The following is a 26,013-nucleotide window of genomic DNA, read 5'->3' as shown; positions in this document are numbered from 1 at the left end:
AGGCAAGGAGGGCAGGTAGTGAGATAGAGATAAGGACAACACATCTCAAAAAAAACTGCTGTTATAAAGGTAACTGCCCTTTCTTCATCGAGTGCTGTTCCCCATGTGTATTCCACTGTAGGTGACTGACAACCAGTACATAAATAGAAGGAGGGTGTGAGGATCCAAGCGATATAGGTGCTTGTAGAACCACTGTCTCAAAGGACACATCAGTGGAGGAGGCTTGGACCAAGGTGTATTGCTCAAGAATGTGTGGCTGGAACTCCACATGGCTGCCTCGCAAATATCAAGCAGAGGTACTTCTAGAAGTGATGCTAACAAGGCTGCCTGTGCTCTTGTAGAATGAGCCTGTAGCTCAGTGGGGGAACGAAGGTGTGTGCACTGATTGAAAAGGTAGGATACAGCCAGAGATACAATGGGAGAAAACAGCTTGTCCTCGGGCTAGACCTGCTATGGCAAGAAACAGCCTAGATGACTTTCTGATCTGTTTTCTTCTCTGTAGGTAAAATGCCACAGCTCATCTTATGTTGAAGGAATGAAGTTTCTTCTCCATGCTGAAAGTGTGGGGTTTTGGAAAGTAGAGAGGTAAGTGGATAGCCTCGTTTATGTGAGCCTCCAAAACTACTTTAAAGGTGAATTTTGGATGTAGTCATAGCGAGACCCTGTCTTTATGAAATACAGTGTAAAGAGTGTCTGCCATTAGGGACTTCAGTTCACCTACCCATCTGGCCAAGGTGATGGCAAAGAGGAAAGCAACCTTCATAGCCAGGTGATGCATCAGACAGATAAACAGGGGGTTTGAAAGGTGGCTTGGTATGTGCTGAAAGCACTACATTAAGGTCCCATTGAGCAGCTGGTCTTATTACCAGTGGGGAAATTCTAATTAAGACCTTTAAAAACTTGATTGGGAGGTGACTGGGTGAGAAAAGATAGAGAAGCCATCCTTTGCAGGGTGACAAGTGCTGACTGCCGTCAGGTGAACCTCTACTGAGCTAAAAGAATGACCTGTTGTCCATTGTTATTGCCCTCAGTTGTGGTGAAATTGTACTAGGCATCCACCAAAGTGGATCTCGGAGATGTCATGAACATTGGTTTACAGCTCCTTAGTGTCCCATCAAAAGTATTTTTTGGTTGGGGAGGCTGGGTAGCTGCAGAAGAGGTGTATTGGGCAATATATCTCCATTTCTGCACCCACTGCCATTTGCAGCGTGGCTCGTCAATGCGCTTGTGATAGAAGGGCTGTGGCAAAGGCTTGCAAGGTTGCTGATGCTACTTTCTTCAGAACTGGGTATATATATCCAGGAAGCAGAGGATTGCCATGGAGTCTTTTAATGAATGCAAAGACTTGTCTGTCTTCAGGTAGAAAAGACTGATTTAATTAAAGGGCAATGATTCATGGTGTTTTGTACCTATCGGGGGAACCCTGAAGAGTGTAGCCAAGATTCCTGATGCATCACTCTAGCAGTGATCATGAAGCAGTATCAGCAGCATCAACTGCATCTTGTAATCAGGTTCTTGTCACTAATACGCTCTTATCAAAAAGGGTGTGAGGTCAAGCCCTATTCTCCTGGAGTATCCTGTCTTTAGAGACCAGGAATTTAGAATAATTAAAAAAAAAAAATTTGCCAGGAGGGCCTGGGTAGTTGGAAATTCTAGATTGGAAGCTGGTGGAAGTAAACACCTTTCTCCTAATAAGGTCTAAACGCTTGGCCTCCTGAGCCACAAGGCTGGCCCTTGGGTGTTTTTAGTCCTTTCCACGGCTGCTTTGACGGCTAGGAAGTTCAGGGCATGGTGGGAGAACAAGAACTGATCTTTAAATATTCATGGTAAATAGGCTTAATGGCCTGTGATGGGATGTTAGATGGGGTGGGATCTGAGTTACTACAGAAAATTCTTTCCTGGGTATCTGGCTGGTGAATCTTGCCCATTTGCTCAGGGTTTAGCTGATCGTCATATTTGGGGTCGGGAAGCAATTTTCTTCCAGGGCAGATTGGAAGAGGCCCTGGAGGTTTTTCGCCTTCCTCTGTAGCATGGGGCACGGGTCACTTGCTGGAGGATTCTCTGCTCCTTGAAGTCTTTAAACCACGATTTGAGGACTTCAATAGCTCAGACATAGGTGAGAGGTTTTTTGCAGGAGTGGGCGGGTGAGATTCTGTGGCCTGCGTTGTGCAGGAGGTCGGACTAGATGATCATAATGGTCCCTTCTGACCTTAGTATCTATGAATCTAAACTCCACTCCCTTAGCCAGGACAAAGTATCATTTTTTGCTGCCATCTTAGGGTAAGATGAACGGGTAGGTTCCATGTGCCACACAGATTTTGCTGGTTCCAGTCACCTCATTGACCAGGAGTGCTATTCAGCTAGATCCTGTAAGCTGTAGGATTGTCCAGGCACTTGTGTTGTGAGTACTGGATCTCCTCTAAGGGAATCTGAGGCTCTTCTGCTACTCTCCAAAGCAGCTCTTGGAACTGTGTGTGGTTGTCCAGAGGAAACGATGAGACTTCAAGGAAAATGAAATACGTGTTGGTACTGGTGGTACCAGCAGATCTGGTTCATCTTCTTCATCCTGCATAGGCTCAGGAAGCTCTGGTTGACCTCTTGGAGGCAAGGAGGTGCAAAGAGTCCCTCTTGGATCACACGGTCTCCAGCTGTGTACAGGCCCCATGGCCCCTTGTCACATCAGTATGAGGGATCAAAAATAGGTTGTGGCAGTCTCCAAGCTATTGGGAAAAATTGGTCCCTAGCAGCAGGACCTTACTTGGATGGACGAGATTGGTAGTAGGAGACTCTTGATTCCCTGTCTGAGCTGAACTCCCTTGGTAGAGTGAAGGATAGTTCCACTGGTACATCTGACTCTCCTAATGAAGAGAAGGTCAGGTCCAGTTCCATCTGAAGTGCCATCAGTACCCATGTCATGAAGCCATGAGTAGTTAATGGAATGGGCTTGTTTCTGGTGTTAGAATCTCTCTGGTGAGGGTTGATCCCAACAACTGGGGAGACTACGGGTCTGGGAGGATGAAGACATCCTGTGCAGTGGTGAAGGATATACTGGAGGCTTAGAAGGCTGTGTATTATCACCTCGCACCAGGGGAGTCAGTGTAAAGGGACTCTTGGTAACTGGTGGTTCTTTGGTGCTACTGTCAGATTCCCCTAATCAAGGAGACTTCAACCATGTAGTAACTGTCGGTACTAATAGTTCACAATCCTTTAGGTCCAGGCGGTCACTTAAATTCATCCCTACCTCTTTCATTCGCATGCATCAGCAGATCAATACTTACAGGTATTTCAATCCTTGCTTTGAGCATCTGGTCTTTCTTTATATTCTGTACATGCACCACTGGTCCAGTTAAAATATTTGTCCCAGCGTTACTGCAATCCACGGCATACACAGGAAGATTTGGAGCACCTACAAACTATTTAAAATGCAAAATTACACTTAAATATAGTAGCATGTAAATAAGTTAAAATATTAGTTATGCAACACCAAAGGCAAGCATGGCTCTTTACAGGTAAAATTAGAGGTCCACTCCTTCAAGAATCTTGGAATCCAAAGCCAGGCTTTTCACAACAATGGAGAACAAACAACAACAGGAGAGGCCTGGGAGGATAAGGATCACAACTGTAACTGACATACATGTTTAATAATGCATATTTAATAATACATACAAAAAAGTATCAAACAATGTATTATGTAGGGGCACCAGTCCTTCCTTAGTTATAGCAAGAAGGTAGCTTAGGCTTAAACACTGGTTTTCAACAATCCCTCACATTATCCTAAAAATTTAGGTCTACTCTACACTGGAAAACTTTTGCTGATATAGCTACGGCAAACAGTTCTGTGTGTACACATCTTATACTGTCAGTATAGCTTGTATTAGTTCCTGGAGTGAAATAAAGTATACTGGCAAAAAGCACTTTTATGCCAATTTAACTGCAGCTACTCTAGGGGTTTTGCTCTTATAGAAATGTCACAAGAAAACAAAACAGAACACCGCCAAACAAACAAAAATCCCCACACTTAACTGACATAGCTATACCAGCAAACATCTCTAGTGTGGGCTTGCCCTTAGGATACGTGAATAATACACTATTTGTTTTTATACAGATTAGCCTGCATTTTCATCTCTAAGCATATTTAAAATATTTTGCCTTAAATTATTTTTTTCCCAAACAACGACTCTTGCCACTCAAAATTTAAAATTTGTTTAGATTTATACCCTAAAATTTATAGAAAACTTACCACTCATTCATGAAATAAAAATGTTAAAGTTAAGCGTATAACATGCATAAACAATACACACATGAAAATCTAAGTGCAAATATTCTTGTTAAACATTTTAAAGCTGCCCGCAGTGAGCTTATTTCTGAGAAATCTAAATACATGCAATGGGTTAGAGGAGTTAAAAAATATTAACTTCTGCAGTGGTTTGCTGACAGTTAAACAACCAATACTAAAAATAATTATTGTCATACAATATATTGCAAATAATAGTCTGTTATTTCTTATATTAAGAGTTCACTTGAGGCATTAGCTAATCCAAAGACCAAATAAATGTAAGCAGGGTTTCTCTTTCTCTACACATGCGCACACACACACGCACGCACACACACACACAGCGTGACCTGAAGTATCTTGATACTGTAATTAAATATCCTCATCTCAATATCTCTTTAATCTCTAATGTGTCAGCTTTTTGTACCTCTGACATGTAGTCAGGGACTATGTGGTAGAGGTGGCACTGAAGTTGCAATTACTATCAAATCTCAAAATGTCTGGAAAATTACATTTGGTTGACGAAACTTTTTTATTATAGACTTTCCACACTTTTTTATTAAAGCAAGTGCCGTAACAGAAGCCTATGCTAGTATACATAAAATGTAGCCTACCTTACAATGAACTATCAGTTTTGGTTGTGCTGTTATATTTCCTGCTTCATCCAACACTTCAACCTGAAAGGGGAAAGATGTCCCATTTTCAATCTTTAGAATTTCAGAATCAGGTTTCACTTTCAATTGACGAGGAGGGCCTGTAAACATACACAGTTTCAGAGTAGAGATTACACTTCAGAATTTTACAAGTTATCTGACTTCAGTTTCTCTGTGTAACAACGGTAATCTGAAAACAAACAGCCAAGGTACCTTTGGTAACAAACAATCTAGCACAATTCATGTTCATGAATCTTTGCTCAGAAGAATTCTAGTATTGAAATAAGCAGGGAGTTCTGTCCTTACATGTGTATTGTTTACTATTCTCCTGAATGTGCTTAAATAGACAAACATACAGCAATCACCAGATATATAATATAACATCTTTACAAGTCACCAATACTATCAGTGCTGACCAGTAAACCAATAGAGATACTGAAACTGGACTTTCCCGTGAGATGCAAGACAAATTATGAAATGTGCTATAGGGTGCAGATAACCACAAAGAAATCTGATCAATCATGCTAAAAGGCATTCTAATCATGTAATCTACCACCTTTATAACTCATACACAAACATAAAGAAAAATAAAGAAAAAGAAAAAATGATGTGATGTGGAGGTCATAGTGAGAGCTGTCGAAATAAACTTTATAGCTTAAAAAGTAAAATAATTTGTATATGTTGTCAATCTTAATTCTGAAAACTAATGTTGAGTCCCTAAAGGAAACTAAGTTATTAGACCAAAGGTATATGTCAAAGTCCTTCGAGAATGAATAAAGACAAAATAAATAGCTTTGGTCTATTTTCAGAAATATTTTGCAAAGAATCTCTCTTCTTGTCCATTAGTTATTTAAAACTTCTAATTTCTACCCTATGCAATAAAAACAACTATGGTGAATCACAGAGAATAGTAAATCCCGAGTGAAAGCTCCATTCATTCAGAAAAAATTTAAAAAGGGAAAGGGAACTAAGTAATTAGTTATGATACTCCACCTGAGCTGGGATCTATACATTTACAACCCAAGTATCTAAAACTGATTTTTATCAACAAGTGGGAAAAGACCTATTAAGTGACAGCTATTTTGGGGATCGGGAAGGAGGGAGGGAAAAGAGATCATGACAACTTTTGAAGACTACATTAAAATCTCTGCTAGTAAAAAGCTTTAGCCAAACAGAGTTTTCTGATCTATCCCTTACAGGAAGTTATTTTTGAAAACCAGAGTGTAGAACAAGCTTTTGGGAGAATAAATGGTAGAAAAACATCATCAGCAAGAACTGGTTACTAAATTTGCCTACCGTGGCTGAACGGGACCCTAACGATTAAAAATGTCAAATGAAAAGGATAGGCATTAAGAGACCAGATGCAGAGTTTTTATTAAGTCCTAAAGTGGCAATTAAGGATCTTCCGCACAGGATTGACATGACCTACAATTGTTCCCAGGCCCATGAAACAATCTTAGTAGAGTTGCTCTTCTGTAGTTGCTATGTTCTCTTTGCACATGGAGCACCAGTGTACTTTCATCTTATTTGGGATAGCCTGTGACATCATAAAAAGCAAACAGGAGGAATAGATGAAGAGACGGAGATGAACAGGTGGTTCTACTCAGGAAGCAACCCCCAATGAAATTTTAGTCCCCTAAGAAAAGCAAAGAATGAAAAAGATTTTGCTCATTATTGCCCCCAAATTAGCTTTAAAAGGTAGGATTGCACTGAATCAATTGCTCTGAAGTGTCACTGCTCTGCCAAAGGTATAGATTCCAGTGCAAAGTATGTGGCCATGCCCAGCAATTCTATGAACAAATCTCAACTGTGTCTGGTATTTGCAGGAAGACAGAGAAAGTCCAAATATCTTTGACAAAGAAGAGGTGAAAATTCAGAAGTACATCTTTCATTTTATGTAATCTGATCAAATCAGACTGTTATACCCATTCTCAGAAGACAGCATTTACATCTGTCTGCAGCCCAGAAAAAGGTAATGGAATAAAATAGAAATTGCACGTGGACTTGCTAGTCTAACTATAAGGAAGGCAACCGTAGAATAATTTCCCCAAAATGGTTTGGCACACCTGATGTCGGTCAAACGGGCAGAGGCCAAGAGTAGTTAACCCATGACAGACCTGACAAACCTCATACATTTCTCTAATCTGGAAAAGCCTGTGCAAAAAGGAGTAACGCCACCATCTGAACAAGGGCATTTGGCATCTTTTCTTGAAGGCACCGTGGTAAATCTCTTTCATGTACTGTATAAGTGGAACTGCTTGAGAAATTGGTATTTGCAATGTTGTTGTAGCCAGGTTAGTCCCAGGATATGACAGAGACAAGGTAAAGAGAAGTTCTATTGAGCTCATAAGCTTGTCTCTTTCACCAACAGAAGCTGGTCCAATAAAACATTGTTACTTACTGTAACTGTTGTTCTTCAAGATGTGATGCAGACATGTATTCCATGCAGATGTGCACACATGCAGTGCACCAGAGCCAGAGAACTTTCCCTAGCAGTGCCTGTAGGGGCATTGCTCACATCTTGTGGCCTTATGCCCTCTCCTGGCCTTATAACGGTGGCGCCATCCCGACCCCCAAAAGTTCCCTCACACCAAAACATCAGAGGAGGATGGGTTGCGCAACACATGTCTGCTTCACATCTCAAAGAACAAAAGTTACAGTAAGTAACCATGTTTTCTTCTTTGAATAGATACAGCCATGTATTCCATCCAGATGACCGTCAGGTAGTACCCACAGTAGCTGGGGCTCAGGATGTGTTTGAACACAGACTGCAGGATTGTCTTCCCAAAATTTGCATCTGAGCTGGATGCAGCAGAATGGCACAGTGGTTTGTAAACATATATACAAAGGGTCAAGTGGCAGCCTTGCAAATATCCAAAATGTATCTCAGCCAGGCAGGTGATTTCCAGCTGCTAAGAGAACAGGTAGAGCTGGAATGCTGAGCCAATGTTTGCCATATAAAGGGGGAATGACATCATAAAGTTTGTTTTAAGTTTCCAGTCTTCACTTGCTAGTAATAATATACAAAGCCCAGTACCCGGACTGACATATTATGGACAATGACAGATCATAAATTATGTAGAGGCAAATGTACATCTCATCAGGTATTGTGTCTTTGTGGATGGAGGTACACCATTATAAAAAAAATAGCATTAGAATATTTTTCAACATGTCATCACAAATATTTCAAAATACTTACCAGGCAGTAATCTTATTTTGAAGATCTGTGAGTCTTCTTTCAAACCAGGAAGAATAACCTTCAGACTGAAATTCTATTGAAAAGAACATTGTAAGGATTAATGCTGAACAAATGCAGATTCTAAATTTGTTTACATAAATTCTCATATCCTACAAAAACATATTTTGGACTTTCATGAATATTTTTGTAAAATTCCAGAGGCTTACACAAATTTTCTGTATTAAGTTGCAAAGTAGGTTTTCAGTTTTCTGACGTTATTGCCTCCAGAGATCTCTATTCTTGTTGCTGCATATCAACCCACATGAACCCAGGCACTTTAAAAGCAGTTAACATAACTTGTGATTGCCTGCCTAGATGCATGTATGAATGGACACAAAACAACAGCTTTTAAAAAAAAGTTAGTTGGGGGGGAGGGGGGGTTTAAAGAAGAGATATGCAGACCTTGCCTATCGCTCTCTATCTGCCTGAAACAAGACAACAAGAAGGGAGGGAGAGTGAATACCAGTCTGGACAGGTAATAAAAATGGAGACAACTCTAGATATATAATTATCTGTAAGTGTTGATTTGAAGATATATCACTAATCATCACTAAGCCCAGGCTCCCAGTTCAAGACCTCCCATAAGCCCAAACCTCTAGGAATTAAATCCAACGGGAAGCATTGCAGTCCTTGAGTGCCTCATATTTTGTAGGTTTCAGAGTAACAGCCGTGTTAGTCTGTATTCGCAAAAAGAAAAGGAGTACTTGTGGCACATTAGAGACTAACCAATTTATTTGAGCATAAGCTTTCGTGAGCTACAGCTCACTTCATCGGATGCGTACTGTGGAAAGTGTAGAAGATCATATTTTGTAGCTACTTGAAAATGTTTATGTGTATACAATTTGCAAGAGTATGTAATAAAAGAGTTACAAAACAAACTGAGTAAACATAGTTGCAAGTGGTTGATTGCATTTATCTTTCTTCTGCCCCAGAGATGCTAAATCTGGGAAACTAAAGCTCCAAAAATGGCTCATGAAAATAAATGCAAACAATACTGCAAAAGGCAGAAAAAACAGATGTCCATTTTAAAGGATTTAGAAAAGTCAACCTTTAAACAGATGTCATGATGCAATGTTAACTGTAAAAAAAAACAAGGAGTCCTTGTGGCACCTTAGAGACTAACAAATTTATTTGGGCATAAGCTTTCGTGGGCTAGAACCCACTACATCGGAAGCATGGAGTGAAAATACAGGAGCAGGTATAAATACATGAAAGGATGGGGGATTGCTTTACCAAGTGTGAGGTCAGTCTAATGAGATAAATCAAACAACAGCAGGATACCAAGGGAGGAAAAATAACTTTTGAAGTGGTAAGAGTGGCCCAATACAGACAGTTGACAAGAAGGTGTGAGTAACAGTTGGGAGAAATTAGTATTGGGGAAATTAAGTTTAGGTTTTGTAATGACCCAACCACTCCCAGTCTCTATTCCGGCCTAATCTATAATTGCACTTCTGTGCCATTATAACTACAAGGTAGGGTCACAGAATTACAGAAGAGTGGGGTTGGAAGGGACCTCAAGAAGTCATTAAGTCCAGCCCCCTGCACTGAGATAGAACCAAGTAAATCAAGACCATCCCTGACAGGTGTTTGTCTAACATGATTTAAAAAACCCTCTAATGATGAAGATACCACAACCTCCCTTGGAAACCTATTCCAGAGCTTAACTAACCTTACAGTTAGTAAGTTTTTCTGAATATCTAACCTGTATCTCCCTTGCTAGAGATTAAGTCCATTACTTCTTTTTCCTACCTTCAATGGACACAGAGAACAATTTATCACCATTTATCCTTTTTATAACAGACTTTCACATATTTGAAGACTTATCAGGTGTCCATTCAGTCTTCTTTTCTCAAGAATAAACATGCCCAGTTTTTTAACCTTTCCTCATGGGTTTCTAAGCCTTTATAATATTTTGTTCTTCTCTGCAATCTCTCCAATCTTTCCTAAAGTGTGGTGCCAAGAACTGGACATAGTATTCCAGCTGAGGCCTCGCCAGTCCAGTATAGAGCAGGAGAACTATCTCCTGTGTCTAACGGCTATTAATATGCTTCAGAAAAATATTAGCCTTTTTTGCATCAGCATCATATTGACTCATTCAATCTGCGATCAACTATAGCCCCTAGATCATTTCCAGTGTACCCCACCCCAACTAGTTAGTCCCCATTTTGTGTGTGTGCATTTGATTTTTTCTTCCTAACCAAAATACTTTGTTCTTATCTTTATTGATTTTTATCTTTATTGATTTCAGACTAATTCTCCAATTTCTCAAGGTCTTTTTCAATTCTAATTTTAATTCCAAAAAGCTTTCAAACCCTCCCAGCTTGGTGTCATCTGCAAACTAAACTAAACTAAAACTTACTTATATTAAAAAATCACACCTACTGATATGTCATCCACTAGGACAGTAACCCTGTCAAAGGAAATTAGGTTGGTTTGGCATGATTTGTTCTTGACAAATCCATGCTGTCTCTTCCTTATCACCCTATTACTCTTTAGGTACTTACAAATTGATTGTTTAATAATTTGTTCCACTATCTTTTCAGATATTGAAGATAAGCTGATCGGGCTAAATCCCTGGGTCCTCTTTGCTCCTCTTTTTCAAGATAGGTACTATATTTGCCCTTTTCCAGTTCTCTGGGACCTCACCCGTCCTCCATTTTGTGCCTGAGCCTTTCTGATTTTGTCCCTACTTGTTTGTGCTATTCTTTTATACTTCTCCTTAGCAACTGATTCATGTTTCCACTTTTTGTAGTACTCCTTTTTGATTTTCAGGTCATCAAAGACCTCCTGATGGAGCCTCTTACTACTATTCTTCCTATCTTTACTTCACATCGGGATAGTTTGCAGTTGTGCCTTTAAATATGGTCTCCTTGAGAAACTGTCACTTCTCCTGAACGTCTTTATCCCTTAAATTTTCTTCCCATAGAATCCTGCCTACCGGTTCTCTGACTTTGTTAAAGTGTGCGTTTTTGAAGCCCATTGTGCTTATTTTGCTGCTCTTACTCTTCCTTTGCTAAGAATCATTAAATCTATCACTTCATGATCACTCTCACTCAATTGCCTTCCACTTTCAGATTCATAACCAACTCCTGCCCATTGGTCAGACTCAAGTCTAAAATGGCTTTCCCCCTGGTTACTTCCTCCACTTTCTGAAACAAAAAGTTGTCCCCAACATATTTCAAGAACTTACTGGATACTTGTTTAGCCCTATTACTTTTCTACCAGATGCCTGGGCAGTTAAAGTCCCCCATTACTGTCAGGTTTTTGTGTTTTGGATATTTCTCATATTTGTTCTAGAAATGCCTCATCCATTTCATTCTCCTGACTCGGTGGTCTATAGTAGGGGTGATGTCATGGTAGGTGTCTATTTTTTCCTCTTTATCTTTACCAGGAGAGTTTTAACTGCTCTGCCTCTAACCTCCTTCTGGACCTCAGATGGACTTTCTTTCTGAATTCTTCTCAGACCCCTCCCTCTCTCTTACCTTTCACCTATCTTTTTCCTTTTGCCTTCAAGCATGCTCTTACATCTGCTTTAGTGTTTTGAAAATAATCTTCACCTATTCCCACCTGCCTTTTTATCTACCTTCAGCACCTACCCTCCTCTGTTTATTCAGAATCTTAGAATGTGCTGTCTTTTTGCACTGCTCCCTCTCCTTCATGTGGCTCCTTGATCCCTACAATCTGACTTTGTCCCTCTCCATTCCACCAAAACCACTCTGAACTGTGTCATTAATTGCCTCCCAGCTAAACCAAAATACTGATTCTTCTTCTTTATTGTGATACTGTCCGATACCTGCTACACTGATCCACAATCTTCTTTCTACTATTTTCCCATTACTATTATCTAGGTTTTTCCCCACCTCGCAGGCTCACTCCTTCAGCATTTCCTCATCCTCCTTCTCAACCACACCTGTGTCTTTTCCTTGGTTCCCTCCTCCTCTTCCACTCTAGAGAGAATGAGATCTCAGAGAGTAACTATTGCCAGAGTTCTCTCTCTACTCCCAACTTCTTCCTCTCCCATTCAGTATCCTTTCTGGCTATCTCTCCGAAGTATCCTGATTGTTTTGCTATCATCTCAGACTATTTTGAAGAAAGTGAATAGTTTTCCTCCTAACGTTCTCTGCTTCCTGGCTCCCGCTTTTTTCTTTTTTAATCACGACTGTCAACTACACTATCCAACTTACCTCTTAGATTCATTACTGCAATGTAATCTTTTTAACTCTTCTGACTCCTTCTTTCCCCTCCATCCAGTCCTCTGTTAGGTACTGTCACCACTTCTGATATAACCATAAAACATCCTTTCTTCATTTGCATAGTTAAAACTTGTGTCTATATTTTGTCATCTCTAGTTCTTATCGCCTCACGGTTTATCCAACCAGCCATTGCAAGGGTAATTTTCCTCTCCTACAATGATTACATCACATTCCTGCACCCTGAGTTCTTTAAGTGGCTTCCCATTTACCTAGATTGAATTCAAGTTTCTCAACCCAGTCTTCAAGATCCTCCCTAATCTTGCCACAGTCTACATTTCTGCTGTTACTCTTCGTTACTCACTGCTCCCTTCTCTCCCTAAACTCCTCCCAATTCTCTTTCACTGGTATTCCCTTTTTGCTCATCCCTCATATTCTCAGCTTTATTCCTTCACACATGCAATCCCTATGATTGGAACAAACCTCCCGTTTTCAATGACCAAGTATGTGCTCTCTCTCCTCCATACAAACTCCTCCCTCAGAACACGTCTTCCAGGAATCAGGAGAGCCTTCCTCTCACCCACGACGCCCCATCAATGATACTCCAACGCCCTCACAGATTTCATTTACTTTTAAGACAATCCAAGAAACACATATGTTTGTTATAAGAAATGCTGTATCCAAGTCAATTAATCATAGAATCATAGGACTGGAAGGGACCTTGAGAGGTCATCTAGTCCAGTTCCCTGTACTCAAGCAGGACTAAGTATTATCTAGACCATTCCTGACAGGTATTTGTCTAACCTGCTCTTAAAAATCTCCAATGATGGAGATTCCACAACCTCCCTAGGCAATTTATTCCGTGCTTAACCACCCTGACAGTTAGGAAGTTTTTCTAATGTCCAACCCTTGCTGCAATTTAAGCCCATTGCTTCTTGTCCTACCCTCAGAGGTTAAGAAGAACAATTTCTGTCCTTCCTCCTTATAATAACCTTGTATGTACTTAAAAACTGTTACGTCCCCTCTTAGTCTTCTCTTTTCCAGACTGAAAAGTTTGGATTTGTTTAATCTTCCCTCCTGGGTCATGTTTTCTAGACACTTAATCATATTTGTCACTTCTCTGGACTTTCTCCAATTTGTCCACATCTTTCCTGAAATGTGGCACCCAGAACTGGACACAATACTCCAGTTGAGGCCTAATCAGTGAGGAGCAGAGCAGAAGAATTACTTTTTATGTCTTGTTTACAACACTCCTGCCATACATCCCTGAATGATGTTCACTTTTTTTGCAACAGTGTTATACTGTTGACTCATATTTAGCTTCTGGTCCACTATGACTCCCCAGATCCCTTTCCGCAGTACTCCTTCCTAGGCAGTCATTTCCCATTTTATATGTATGCAACTGATTGTTCATTCCTAAGGAATACTTTGCATTTGTCCTTATTGAATTTCATCCTATATACTTCAGATCATTTCTCCAGTTTGTCCGGATCATTTTGAATTATAATCCTATCCTCCAAAGCACTTGCAACCCCTCCCATCTTGGTATCATCTGCAAACTTTCTAAGTGTACTCTCTATGCCATTATCTAAATCACTGGTGAAGATACAGAACAGAACCGGACCCAGAACTGATCCCTGGCTGCGATACCCCATTCGTAATGCCCTTGCAGCATGACTGAGAACCACTAATAACTACTCTCTGGGAACGGTTCTGTAACCAGTTACGCACCCAACTTATAATTACGCCATTGATATTGCATTTCCTTAGTTTGTTTATGAGGTCATGCAAGACAGTATCCAAAGCTTTACTAAAGTCAAGATATACCACATCTACCACTTCCCCCCTATCCACAAGGCTTGTTACCCTGTCAAAGAAAGCTATTAGGTTGGTTTGACACGATTTGTTCCTGACAAATCCATGCTGACTTTTACTTATCACCTCATTATCATCTAGATATTTGCAAATTGCTTACTTAATTATTTGCTCCATTATGTTTCCAGGTACAGAAGTTCAGCTGACTGGTCTGTAATTCCCCAGGTTGTCCTTATTTCCCTTTTTATAGATTGGCACTATATTTGCCCTTTTCCAGTCTTCTGGAATCGCTCCAGTCTTCCATGAGTTTTCAAAGATAATCACTAATGGCTCAGATATCTCCTCAGTCAGCTCCTTGAGTATTCTAGGATGCACTTCATCAGGCCCTGGTGACTTGAAGATATCTAACTTGTCTAAGTAATTTGTAACTTGTCCTTTCCCTATTTTAGCCTCTGATCCTACCTCATTTTCACTGGCATTAACAATGTTAGATGTTCAATCACCACCAACCTTCTTGGTGAAAACCAAAACAAAGAAGTCTATTGAGCACCTCTACCCTTTCCACATTTTCCGTTTTTGTTTCCCCCCCCTTATTGAGTAATGGGACTACACTGTCCTTGGTCTTCCTCTTGCTTCTAACATATTTGTAGAATGTTTTCTTTACCCTTTATGTCTCTAGCTAGTTTCATCTTGACTTGGGCCTTGGCCTTTCTAATTTTGTCCCTACATACTTGTAGTATTTGTTTATATTCATCCTTTTTAATTTCACCTACACCTCTACCCCAATATAATGAGGTCCGATATAACGATAATTCGGATATAATGCAGTAAAGCAGCGCTCCGGGGAGTGGTGCTGCTTTACCTCGTTATATGCGAATTCGTGTTACCGCAAGTGGTTCCACTGCACCCCCCCGCTTACTTGCTGTGGACCCCCTACCCCAGCTTGCCTCCGCCTCCTCCCACAAGCACACCATAGCTTCGCTTCTCCTCCCTCTCAGGCTTGCCATGCCAATCAGCTGGCGCGGCAAGCCTGGGAGGAGGGAGAAGCGGAACTGCGGCGCACTCATGGGAGGAGGCAAAGCGCAGTGGGTTGGGGGCACAGAGGAACCTCTCCCCGCCCCAGCTCACCTCAACTCTGCCTCCGCCTCCTCCCCTGAGCGCGCCACCGCCGCTCTGCTTCTCCCCCCACCCCCTTCCTTCCAGGCTTCCCACACCAAACAGCTGATTGGCGTGGCAAGGGGCGGGGGAGAAGCGGAGCGGCAGCGGCGCGCTCAGGGGAGAAGGTGGAGGCAGAGTGGAGGTGAGCTGGGGCAGGAAGTGGTTCCTCTCCCTACCATATATAACGCGGTCTCACCTGTAAGACAGTAAGATTTTTTGGCTCCCGAGGACCGCGTTATATCGGGGTAGAGGTATAATTTCCACTTTTTATAGGACTCTTTTTTGATTTTTTACATTAATGAAGATCTCCTGGTTAAGCCAGCGTGGTCTCTTGCCATACTTCCTATCTTTCCTACGCAGTGGGATAGTTTGCTCTTCTGCCCTTAATAATGTCTCTTTGAAAAACTGCAAGCTGCCTTCAATTCTTTTTCCCCTTTGATTTGCTTCCCTTGCGATCTTACCTACCAACTCCCTGAGTTTGCTAAAGTCTGCCTTCTTGAAATCCATTGTTTTTATTGTGCTGTTCTCCCTCCTACCATTCCTTAGAATCATGAACTTTACCATTTCATGATCACTTTCATCCATGCTGCCTTCCACTTTCAAATTCTCAACCAGTTCCTCCTCCTTTGTCAAAATCAAATCTAGAACAGCCTCTCCCCTAGTAGCTTTCTCCACCTTCTGAAATAAAATGGTCTCCAATACAAGAACTTATTGGATAATCTATGCCCGGCTGTGCTATTTTCCCAACAGATGTCTGAGTAGCTGAAGTCCCCCATCACCACCAAGTCCTATGCTTTGGATGATTTTGTTAGTTGTTTAAAAAAAGCCTCATCCACCTCTTCTTCCTGTTTAGGTGGTCAGTAGTAGACCCCTACAATGACATCAACCTTGTTTTTTTATCCCTTTTATCCTTACCCAGAGATTTTCAACAAGTCTTTCTCCTATTTTAATCTCAATCTCAGTCCAAGTGTATACATTTCTAATATATAAGGCAACATCTCCTCCTTTTTTCCCCTGCCTGTACTTCCTAAGCAAGCTGTACCCTTCTATACCAATATTCCAGTCATACGTATTATTCCACCACGTCTCTGTGTTGCCAACTATGTCATAGTTGTGTTTATTTACTATAATTTTGAATTCTTCCTGCTTATTCCCCATACTTCTAATATGAACAGATAAAGACAACAGAACACTAGAATGCATTTTACATGTAAAACAGTGAGCAGTTTTAATATACTGCCCAAATTTAAATCACTCAGCCTACCTTGCCCAGGTAATTGTTTACGTGGCCTTTAGCAGTGACACCCTTAATGACGCAACTTGTTCCTTTACCTATTTCTTCATACTGTAAAGTCAACCCACTACAAAAATAAATTAAAATTAATTTAAAGAAAAGCATTTTAATTCTCACCCAAAATATACACAAGATGTAAGAACGCTTAGAAGCAACAGGAAGTGAAAGTCAATTTACATTAAAAATACCTAGTCCAACACCTTGTAAAATTAAAGAACAATAGTGTTTAAGAGAGTTACAAAAAAGGGAGAATAAAAATTTGATACGTTTCATTACCTAGCTTCAAGAATTGGCTTAATATCAGTTGCCAGATGTGTGGGATGACCAAATTCATCCTGCAAGTCCAAAGGAATATTAAAAGGTACTCCAACTCGAAATGGAGGATCCAAATGACCCACTGAAAATTTTTCTGGTTTCCCCTCTAAGAGACAGAAAAAAGTTAATGTAGGTAATTTTATCTGTAACTACACGTTATATTTCTTTTAACTAAGGCATCAGTACAGGGTCCCCTAAGCTCCCCCCTAATAGGCCAATTGATGGGGTAGGGGTGGGGGGTCCCATCCTAACAGGCAAGTAGACAATAAACTGAGATTTTTGGCAGCACTGATAGATCAGAATCTCCCAGTCTCTCCTTCAGTCTGTATGGATTTAGGAGTAACTGTTTAAAATGCAAACATATAGATGTAAGAACTTATATAAAACATGTCTGCAACTTCAAAGCACTGTGAAATGTCTCAACAAAATCCAAAGGGACAGTGGATAGCTTTGTAAAATTAAAGAGACTATTTACATATTCTTCTGATTTACATAAACGAAATTCAGTTTACATGCAAGGATAAACATTTTTGATACCCAGTTGTTCCCAACTTGAGCCCCTTAATGCATCCTGATTTAAAAAAAAAATTCTGAGCACACCAATGCTTTGGAAATAAGCCCCCCCACCCCACCCCACATTTTGAGAAAACGTGCTTGAAAAAGTCAAAGCACCCCAAAATCACTGGCCACTTCTAAAAATCTTTGCCATGGACTCTACGCAGTACAAACAGAGAGCTCTGTAAATTGGAATCAAGTCTACTGGGGAGCTAACTATCTTAAAATAAATTGCTTTGCCCAGTCGAATTATCAACAGAACCTTGGATAGAAGAGAAAAAGGCATACAAGAGGTCCCTGTCCCATTAGAGGATGAAGGCTTCTCCCATGGAATATTTTCCCAGGCCAATCCTGGAGCAGTAACGAGGACATTCGGCCTCTCATCTGCACCCTGTACTGATAATGGTCCTGCCTGAAGGTAAGCTGTATGAATCTCCTGTGTGAAAATCGTACTGAAATGTGGAAGTAGGCATCTTGAGGTAGAGGGCCAACAACTAATCTCCTGGCTCTATAGCTGGAATAATGGCTGCTAGCATGACCATCTAGCACTTCTGTGCCATCACGCATTTGTTTAATGCTCTTAGATCTAGAATGGGCCTCCAACCTCCCCCTTCGCTTAGGGGATCAGAAAATACCTGGAGTAAAATCCCTTGCCCCTAAGATGCACCGGGACCGGTTCTGTGGCCCCTAAGCATAACAGACAATCCATTTTGTGGCACAGTAGATCTTGTGACAAGGGTCCATGAAGAGGGATGGGGAAGGAGGGTGGGAATAGGGGCTGGACATATACTGAAAGGTGTAACCCTTTGAAATAATCTCCAAAATTTATCTGTCGGAGGTAATATTCTCCCAACTGCTGCACCAGAGGGCCAGGCAACTTCTGAAGGAGCATGTTTAGATGGTAGCTCATGCTGCAAGGTATAGTTGCTTGGGCCCTTGACCAACCCATCAAAACAACTTACAAAAGACTGAGAGGTCACAGATTGGGTTACTGACTGCTTCCATTTCTGAACACTGGATCTTTTACACTGCAGCTCATAATAGAGCTGAGATGGCAGGTATTGAGGAGGTCGTGATATGGCTGAGAGCTGTATCTTCTCTTCTGTCATGCAGAGTAGATTCTCAGGAGTGTAATACGGCCCAGGAATCCTTTAAGCTGTGGAGAGAAGAGCCCATCTTCTCAGTGAAGAGCTTGGGCCCTTCAAACGGGAGATCTTCCACTGTCATCTGCAGCAATTTGGGCAACCTAGAAAGGTGTATCCAAGAAGCCCACCTCATTACCATGGCGGTGGAAACCAAGCAGGTGGCTGTATCGACTGCGCCCAGTGACATCTGTAGTGCCATTCTAGCTACTAACTGACCATCTCTGACAATGGCCTGAAACTGCTCCTTTTGTGTTTCTGTTAAATGTTCCACAAATGCATTGAGTTTCTCATAATGACAGCTTGGTAGTTTGTGACTCTAAACTGCAATGTTGCCAACGAATATGCCTTCCTCCCAAAGAGATCTAGCCTTTTCCAATCTGGATCGTATGGGGTCAACTTGGAGTGATGCGGCTTGCCTCGTGCATTAACCACATCTAGCATCATACTGGGTTGAAGACGCTGAAACAAGGAGTCTGTCTCTTTGGGATGAATGTAGCATTTTTTTTTTGTCAGCTCTCTTGCAGGTTAGTGCGATGGAGGCTGGTGAGTGCCAGATGACTTTGGCAGGATCTAGAACTGTCTCATTAATTAGGAGAGCAATTCTGGCAGAGGAAGAGGTGTGCAGAATATCTACTCGGCTGTGAGGTGTATCTGCCACCTCCTGTAGGGGAATCTGCAGCTCATCCACCACCCTCTTAATAAGGTCTTAGAAGTTCTTGAAATCACCAGCTACTGATGGGGGGGGGGGGAGGAGAGGAGAGGAGAGGGAGAAGGGATCACAGCCTCATCTGGTGAAGACAAGGAGAAGTTTGCGGGAGGGTGTTGGGACGGTGCCAAATTATTATAAATTGTTGTGATTTATATGAATGAATGTGGTGAACATGAGTTTGGTTTGGCTTGGTACATCTGAATTTACTAGAGGATTCTGGGAGCAGGATTCTTAGTATCAGGTAGTTGATATGGAAATTTACTGAGAGTGCTGAAATTGCATTTCAATGGTTAACTGAGACTATCCGTGTGTGTTTCAACTTGGAACTTTGATCATATCAGCCAATGGCCAGCTCACGAAGTAAAGAGAAAACAAAAACATGCATTCAGTGAGCTTGGCACAAAATGACCTTTTTGGATGGCATCACACTGAGAGCTCATGTGAATGATTGATGAGAGGGTAAACATCAACTGATCTTTGGTCTCTGTCTGTTTTGCAGTCCCTTCTAAAAGATTAATTAGAAAAAAACCAGTAATGGAACACCCACAGGGCATATTTTGAGGACATGTGACTCCTTTTACAAACAGAGGGTATGAATGCTCAGAATATCATAAATTAGTTAGTTCCTCAATTAATATCTGAAGAGGTCCCTGATGCTATAGGACAGAGGGTCTCAGGGTAGCCAAAACCTTGCTACGAGGGACTTTTGTAGGACTTTTGAACCAGAGGTCCTCGGGGTAATCAAGACCCTCTTCGGGGGACATTTGACAGACCAAGTATGAAGAGAAGAGAAGTCTCCATTTAGGATTGGTAGCTATACCTGCTTTGTTGGCCAATCAGAATACCGTGTAAGGCCAACATAGTTACTGAAAGTTTATGTTTGGGGAATTGAGGCTTATTAGGAAGACTTATTATGTAACCTTTTATTGCTTGTGTAATTCTTTCTCCAATAAACTGCTGTGTATTGAGCAAATTGAATCTGAATTTTGACTGGTACCGGTAACCATCTGCCCAGCTGTGGGCCATTAAAGATCTGTTTCAATCAGAGGGGTAGCTTTCCCTTCAAGCCTTTCCTCCTGTTCTTCAAAAGTTTCCTCCTCTGGTTCAAGGGCTCAGGAGAGTGAAGCTGTAGGAGACCGTCTGGCAGACTCTCTCTGAGAGACACTAGATGCCCAAGAGGTGTGGGATCTGTACATCACCCAAGGATCCCAGTATGGCCAACGGAGAGGGAAAAGCCTGAGTGGTGGGGGTGCCCAAGGAGGCCAGTACCATGACTGCAGGTCAGCATGACGGGATGGAGGAGGTGCCCTGTACTGTGATGACAGGTCATGGTGAGAGGCCAGGGAAATGACATTCTTCTGCTCACTGTCAGAGTTGTCACTGGGTAAGGGTAGCACTGACTGGGGTATTGGTAATACATGGCCCTGAGCCGAGGGTGATTCTGATCGCCATGATGTGCTCATTACCTGGGCCTTTGTACTGCATTCTGATGATTGGGGTTCTTCTGCGACAGTCAGGGCTCTAGGGTACTCGAACTATTGCGATACTATTGGCTCACTCGGTACCACAGAGGAGTGTCAGTGGTAAGATGTAAGTACCAAGAGTAGTGTATGTGTGGAGCGCTCTATAGATGGGAGCTTTGCCGCACCCAATACCAATACTGGCTTCCGCTCATTGGGAGGCAGTGCAATGTTTGTCTTTCTCCTTAGTGGTGGTACGGTGCCTCAGAGCCTGAGCCCCTGGCATCTTTAGGCAGTGCAGCTGAGCTCAAAGGGGCGACACTCTGATGCTTCTGAGTACCACGCTTTGGAGCCACTGGCCTATTATTCTTTACAGTGCCCAGAAGTGTGCTAGGTACTTTGTTTTTCTGCAAAGACAAGGTCTCTGCCTCAGACAGTTTACAAACTGATTTTACATGTGATGTAGCAAGAGAATGACAAACCTAAAAAAGGATGGGGGAATATAAAGGTTACCCTATCTCTACATTGTTGACCTGATTACTTGCTGGAATTGTTTCTATTATATTCAGACTTAAAAACAAAACCTACTTGATCTTTTCCAAGAAAATTCTAGTTCGGAAAACTGCTAACTTTGCTGTTTATCAGGAAGAATGCTAACTTACTGATTTCTTGGAAAGTCACATATCTAGCTGCTCCCCAAAGAGGGCAGAGCCATGAATTTTTGTTCAGATACCAATCAAGTCTCCTGCTCACGGTTTTTAATGCATACACCATTTTCTACCATATGCTAAAATAGAGATACCAGCATCTCCATCATTCAGGAAATCAACAGCATAAACAATTAAGTTAAGCAACTTTAAATTTTCTTTTTTCTTCTAGCTTGGGAATCTACAGCAGATATGTCACGATACATCCTTTTTGTGTCAAGTATCAGAGGGGTAGCCGTGTTAGTCTGGATCTGTAAAAGTGGCAAAGAGTCATGTGGCACCTTATAGACTAACAGACTTATGGGAGCATAAGCTTTCGTGAGTGAATACCCACTTCGTCGGATGCATGTAGTGGAAATTTCCAGAGGCAGGTATAAATATGCAAGCAAGAATCAGGCTAGGGATAACGAGGTTAGTTCAATCAGGGAGGATGAGGCCTTCTTCTAGCAGTTGAGATGTGAACACCAAGGGAGGAGAAACTGCTTTTGTAGTTGGCTAGCCATTCACAGTCTTTGTTTAATCCTGAGATGATGGTGTCAAATTTGCAAATGAACTGAAGCTCAGCAGTTTCTCTTTGAAGTCTGGTCCTGAAGTTTTTTTTGCTGCAGGATGGCCATCTTTAAATCTGCTATTGTGTGTCCAGGGAGATTGAAGTGTTCTCCTACAGGTTTTTGCAAATTGCCATTCCTAATATCTGATTTGTGTCCATTTATCCTTTTATGTAGGGACTGTCCAGTTTGGCCGATGTACATAGCAGAGGGACATTGCTGGCACATGATGGCGTAGATTACATTGGTGGACGTGCAGGTGAATGAACCGGTGATGGTGTGGCTGATCTGGTTAGGTCCTGCGATGGTGTCTCTGGTGTAAAAGTAGATATGTGGGCAGAGTTGACATCGAGGTTTGTTGCATGGATTGGTTCCTGAGTTAGAGTTACTATGGTGTGATGTGTCGTTGCTGGTGAGAATATGCTTCAGGTTGGCGGGTTGTCTGTGAACGAGGACTGGCCTGCTTCCCACGGAATTTTATCATTTTTCTTTTCATGGGGGTCTTTAAGGTATAGGTTTACTTCCAAAAGAATGGAAGATAGTCTAACACTTTTTTTTTTTTTTTAAACAACAGTAAAATCTATTATAGGAAAACACTTTCTGTAGTTGGAGGATATCCTGAGGGATCCCACATAGGTTGAAAAGTTACTTGGGAAGGGAATGTTTTGAATTCAGGCATTTTGCCTGCCTTTAAAGTTCTTTCTTTGCTCTGACGAATAGAAATAACTTTGTTCTGTATTTTCTTTAGGGAAAAGTGATTCTGTTTTTTCTTTGGATTTTGAGGAAGGGCTCTTGGATCTTGGCAAACTCCAGACAGATGCTTAAATAACTAATTTACACAAATAATGTCCAACATTTCTTGTGAATCCTCTTCTTCCTGAAAGGAAAATACTTCTGCCTTCCTAAAAGATACTACAGGAGAAGGAATATGATCATACATAGTGAGGTCAGACTAGATGATCTGGTGGTCCCTTCTGGACTTAATCTCTATGACTTAAAACCCTTCAGTCACTTGTTTGCTTTGTGGGGCTACAGTCATCTGGAGAGATTATGAGAGGCCCATGAAAACAGAAATTTTTTCTTGATCTCCTAGAAACAGAGATCGCCTAGGATTTCTATCTTTTCCCCCCCTGAGGTAAAGTCATTTTTTAAGCCCAAAACATTTACATTTGTAGTATTCTGCCGTGATTTACTCTGGATTGTGAACTGCTGACAAATGCAATAACTAGGAAAGATGCTGGTAATAAGCTGTGTCTTAGAACCTGAGAATATGAGCTGCAAAGCAGGAAAGAAAGACCCTACCACTTTCCAAATAAAACACATTTTGTCCACTAGATGTAGATACCTTGCTTACTTACTGTAAGGTAGACCAGTAACCAAAAAAAAAAAAAGAGACAGGGCAGGTAAGGCCCAGTTACCACTACAAAATCTCGGGTCATGGATTGGACTGTTTGGCTGACTACTGCAATCAGGCAGGGAGCCTTTGTATCTGAGTTAAGGTCCCAATTAAAGAGAAATGTAAATCCTATAATTAAGGTGCACAAAAATACAAAATATAGCAAGTAGTATAAACTCCTAGATTCCTAAACATATAAAGAATACAAATAATACTATGCAGCAAATTAAAGCATCATTGTAGTCATTAAAGGCAATATGTTATGACAAGACATCAAGGTATGAGTAGTATATAGTTTTCCATATACACAACTACTCAAGAAGGATAAATAAAGGCTGCTCAATGGCATGGAATTAAATTGCTTCAGAAAAAGGCTGCAAAACAATTTTCAAATACTAGTTAAAAGTTCACAGCTTCATTTGACATCAGAAAACAAAATTAAACTGGCAGGTTTGAAGTAGTTCCATTTCTCTTACCCTCTCATTAAAAAGCCAGTAACATTGTGGCTGAAGTATGATACAACTATAGCAGACATGCTCCACATTGTCACTAAAATCAGAATCAGCTAACTCTCTTTGAAACACTTGACCCACCATATACTGGTTTTAGAGCAAATATAGATGTATCAGAGTATATTGAAGGGGCAAATAATGAATTATTTAACATCAAGTGTAGTGGAAAATGCTGTTTTCTTTCTGGTAGTTTGCTTTACTATATTCAAAGGCAACTGTATCTTCCAACTAGTTAGACAAAGTTATCTATATTCTGAATACGCACTGATGTATTTGATGTTCTGTAACATTTTTCTTGTAATATAACAGTAAAAATATAGATGAATTAGACTGTAATACACATTGAAATATTTTAGGTTGTATGAACTCATATTTGGGTTCATTAGTCAATTTCTGTATCATATATACTTTTTTTTCAAATGTATTGTAAAGTCAGCCAATTTTTCCAAGTTTTATAAAAGAGTAGGATTAGTCAGCAAGATGAAATTATGAAAAAGTTCCCAAATCTAGTCGAGTGAGTACCCTACATTCAAATCTACTAAAGAGAGAAATTCTGTTTTTTCTTTTATAAACATTTTAGGGAAGTTCAGTTCAAGGGTAGCTTTTAGCTTATATCAAAATCCTACTTTTTTTTGTGAGGCTGACTAAGACACAAAGCAATCATCTGATCTGCCATAGATGGTGGATTGGCAGGCATCAGGCTCTTTCCTGCTCTAACCACTTGATACCTCGGCTAGATTCACAAAGGAACTTAGGCATGGTGAGGCAGAGCATTACCACACCTAACTTTTAGGCACCTAGAAAATCACTGGGATTCACAAAGCCTGAGTTTGGTTTTTGGCTTCCTATATAATGAATGGGGAGAGATAGGCATCTCAGAATGGGATTCACAAAAGCCAGCATGCTAGGCCGCTCCCCCTTAAACTAGCCAATGGGAGATGCCAAAAGAGGGTGTATGTGAAGCCTTGCCCCTGCCTCAGAGATAGGAGCCCAAGTCTGGGCTCCAGAGAGGCACCTCCCTTTGCAGAGAATTCTCAGATGCAAACCTTCTCTTGGCATTAGTTACCTATGGCTTTGTGGCAAGAAGCCAGGGGGCATAGGAGGAACCACCCTCATAACTTTTAGCCCAATGGTTGGGTTACTTACATGGGATGTGGGAGACCCAGGTTCAAGTCCCCCCTCCACCTGAGAGGGAGAAGGCATTTGAACAGAGATCTTCCACATCTGAGGTGAGTGTCCTAGCCACTGTGCTATGGGATATTCTGATGTGGAGCTCCCTCAATCTCTTCTGTTGAAGCTGTTCCACTGTGAATAAATAATGAAAGAGTGACCGGGCTAGAGCTAGAGGAGGGAGAGAAAGTGAGCAAGCAAGCATGAAAATGACTCTATAGCCTGGTGGTTAGAGCACTCACTTGGGAGGTGGGAGACCCAGGATCCAGTCCCGCTGCTCAAATCACTCATTACTTATCCAAACTAGAACTTCAATCAGAGAGACAGAAGGAGCCCCAGACACAAGACTATCCCATAGCCCAGTGGCTACGGTACTCACCTGAGAGGTAGCATATCCCAGTTCAAATCTCTTTTCCCCTTCAGGTAGAGGAGGAACTTGAACCAGAGGTCTCTCATATCTCAGGTGAGTACCCTAACTACTGGGATAAAAGTTATGAGGGAGGCTCTCCTCTCCATAACCCTGTCCCACAGCCCTTTAGCATAAGCTTGCCTACAAGGGCTCAATTCAGTAAGCAGGCTCTGATCATGGTTACTAGATCAGGCCCCACAGGCAAGATGGAAGAATGGCCTGATCTTCCCGATTTGTGAATCGCTCTGGGCTCAGGCACCCAGATGCCTGTCCGAGGGCTGTAGTGCACATGTCAGAAGCAGAAACATAGGTACTTAGGGAACTTTAACTGCAAAAATTTAGGTATTGAACAAACGTAGGGGTTTACAGGGTTCTGGGGCAGCTGAGCAGGGTTCTGTGAATCCCAGTGCGGCCGGATTCTGGAATTCAGGTACCTCAAGTGGCAGTTAGGTGCCGAAGTTCCTCT

General features: G+C 41.4%; 1 protein-coding gene across 1 annotated transcript in view; it reads right to left on the bottom strand.

Annotated features, from left to right (window-relative positions):
- The window catches only part of SMCHD1 (structural maintenance of chromosomes flexible hinge domain containing 1), a 168,505-nt gene that overhangs the window by 83,842 nt on the left and 58,650 nt on the right, over nucleotides 1-26,013 (bottom strand). The window contains exons 20-24 of the mRNA XM_048840395.2: nucleotides 16,898-17,042; nucleotides 16,592-16,688; nucleotides 8,126-8,198; nucleotides 4,888-5,027; nucleotides 3,279-3,413 (exon numbers count right to left, since the gene is read on the bottom strand). Coding sequence (XP_048696352.1) covers nucleotides 3,279-3,413; nucleotides 4,888-5,027; nucleotides 8,126-8,198; nucleotides 16,592-16,688; nucleotides 16,898-17,042 — 590 coding nt within the window. The remainder of the gene's footprint in view (nucleotides 1-3,278; nucleotides 3,414-4,887; nucleotides 5,028-8,125; nucleotides 8,199-16,591; nucleotides 16,689-16,897; nucleotides 17,043-26,013) is intronic.

This window comes from Caretta caretta, chromosome 2 (genome assembly GCF_965140235.1).
Source record: "Caretta caretta isolate rCarCar2 chromosome 2, rCarCar1.hap1, whole genome shotgun sequence".
Taxonomy (NCBI): domain Eukaryota; kingdom Metazoa; phylum Chordata; order Testudines; family Cheloniidae; genus Caretta; species Caretta caretta.
The sequence above is the reverse complement of the archived record's forward strand: the minus strand, read 5'-3'. Positions and strand labels throughout refer to the sequence as shown.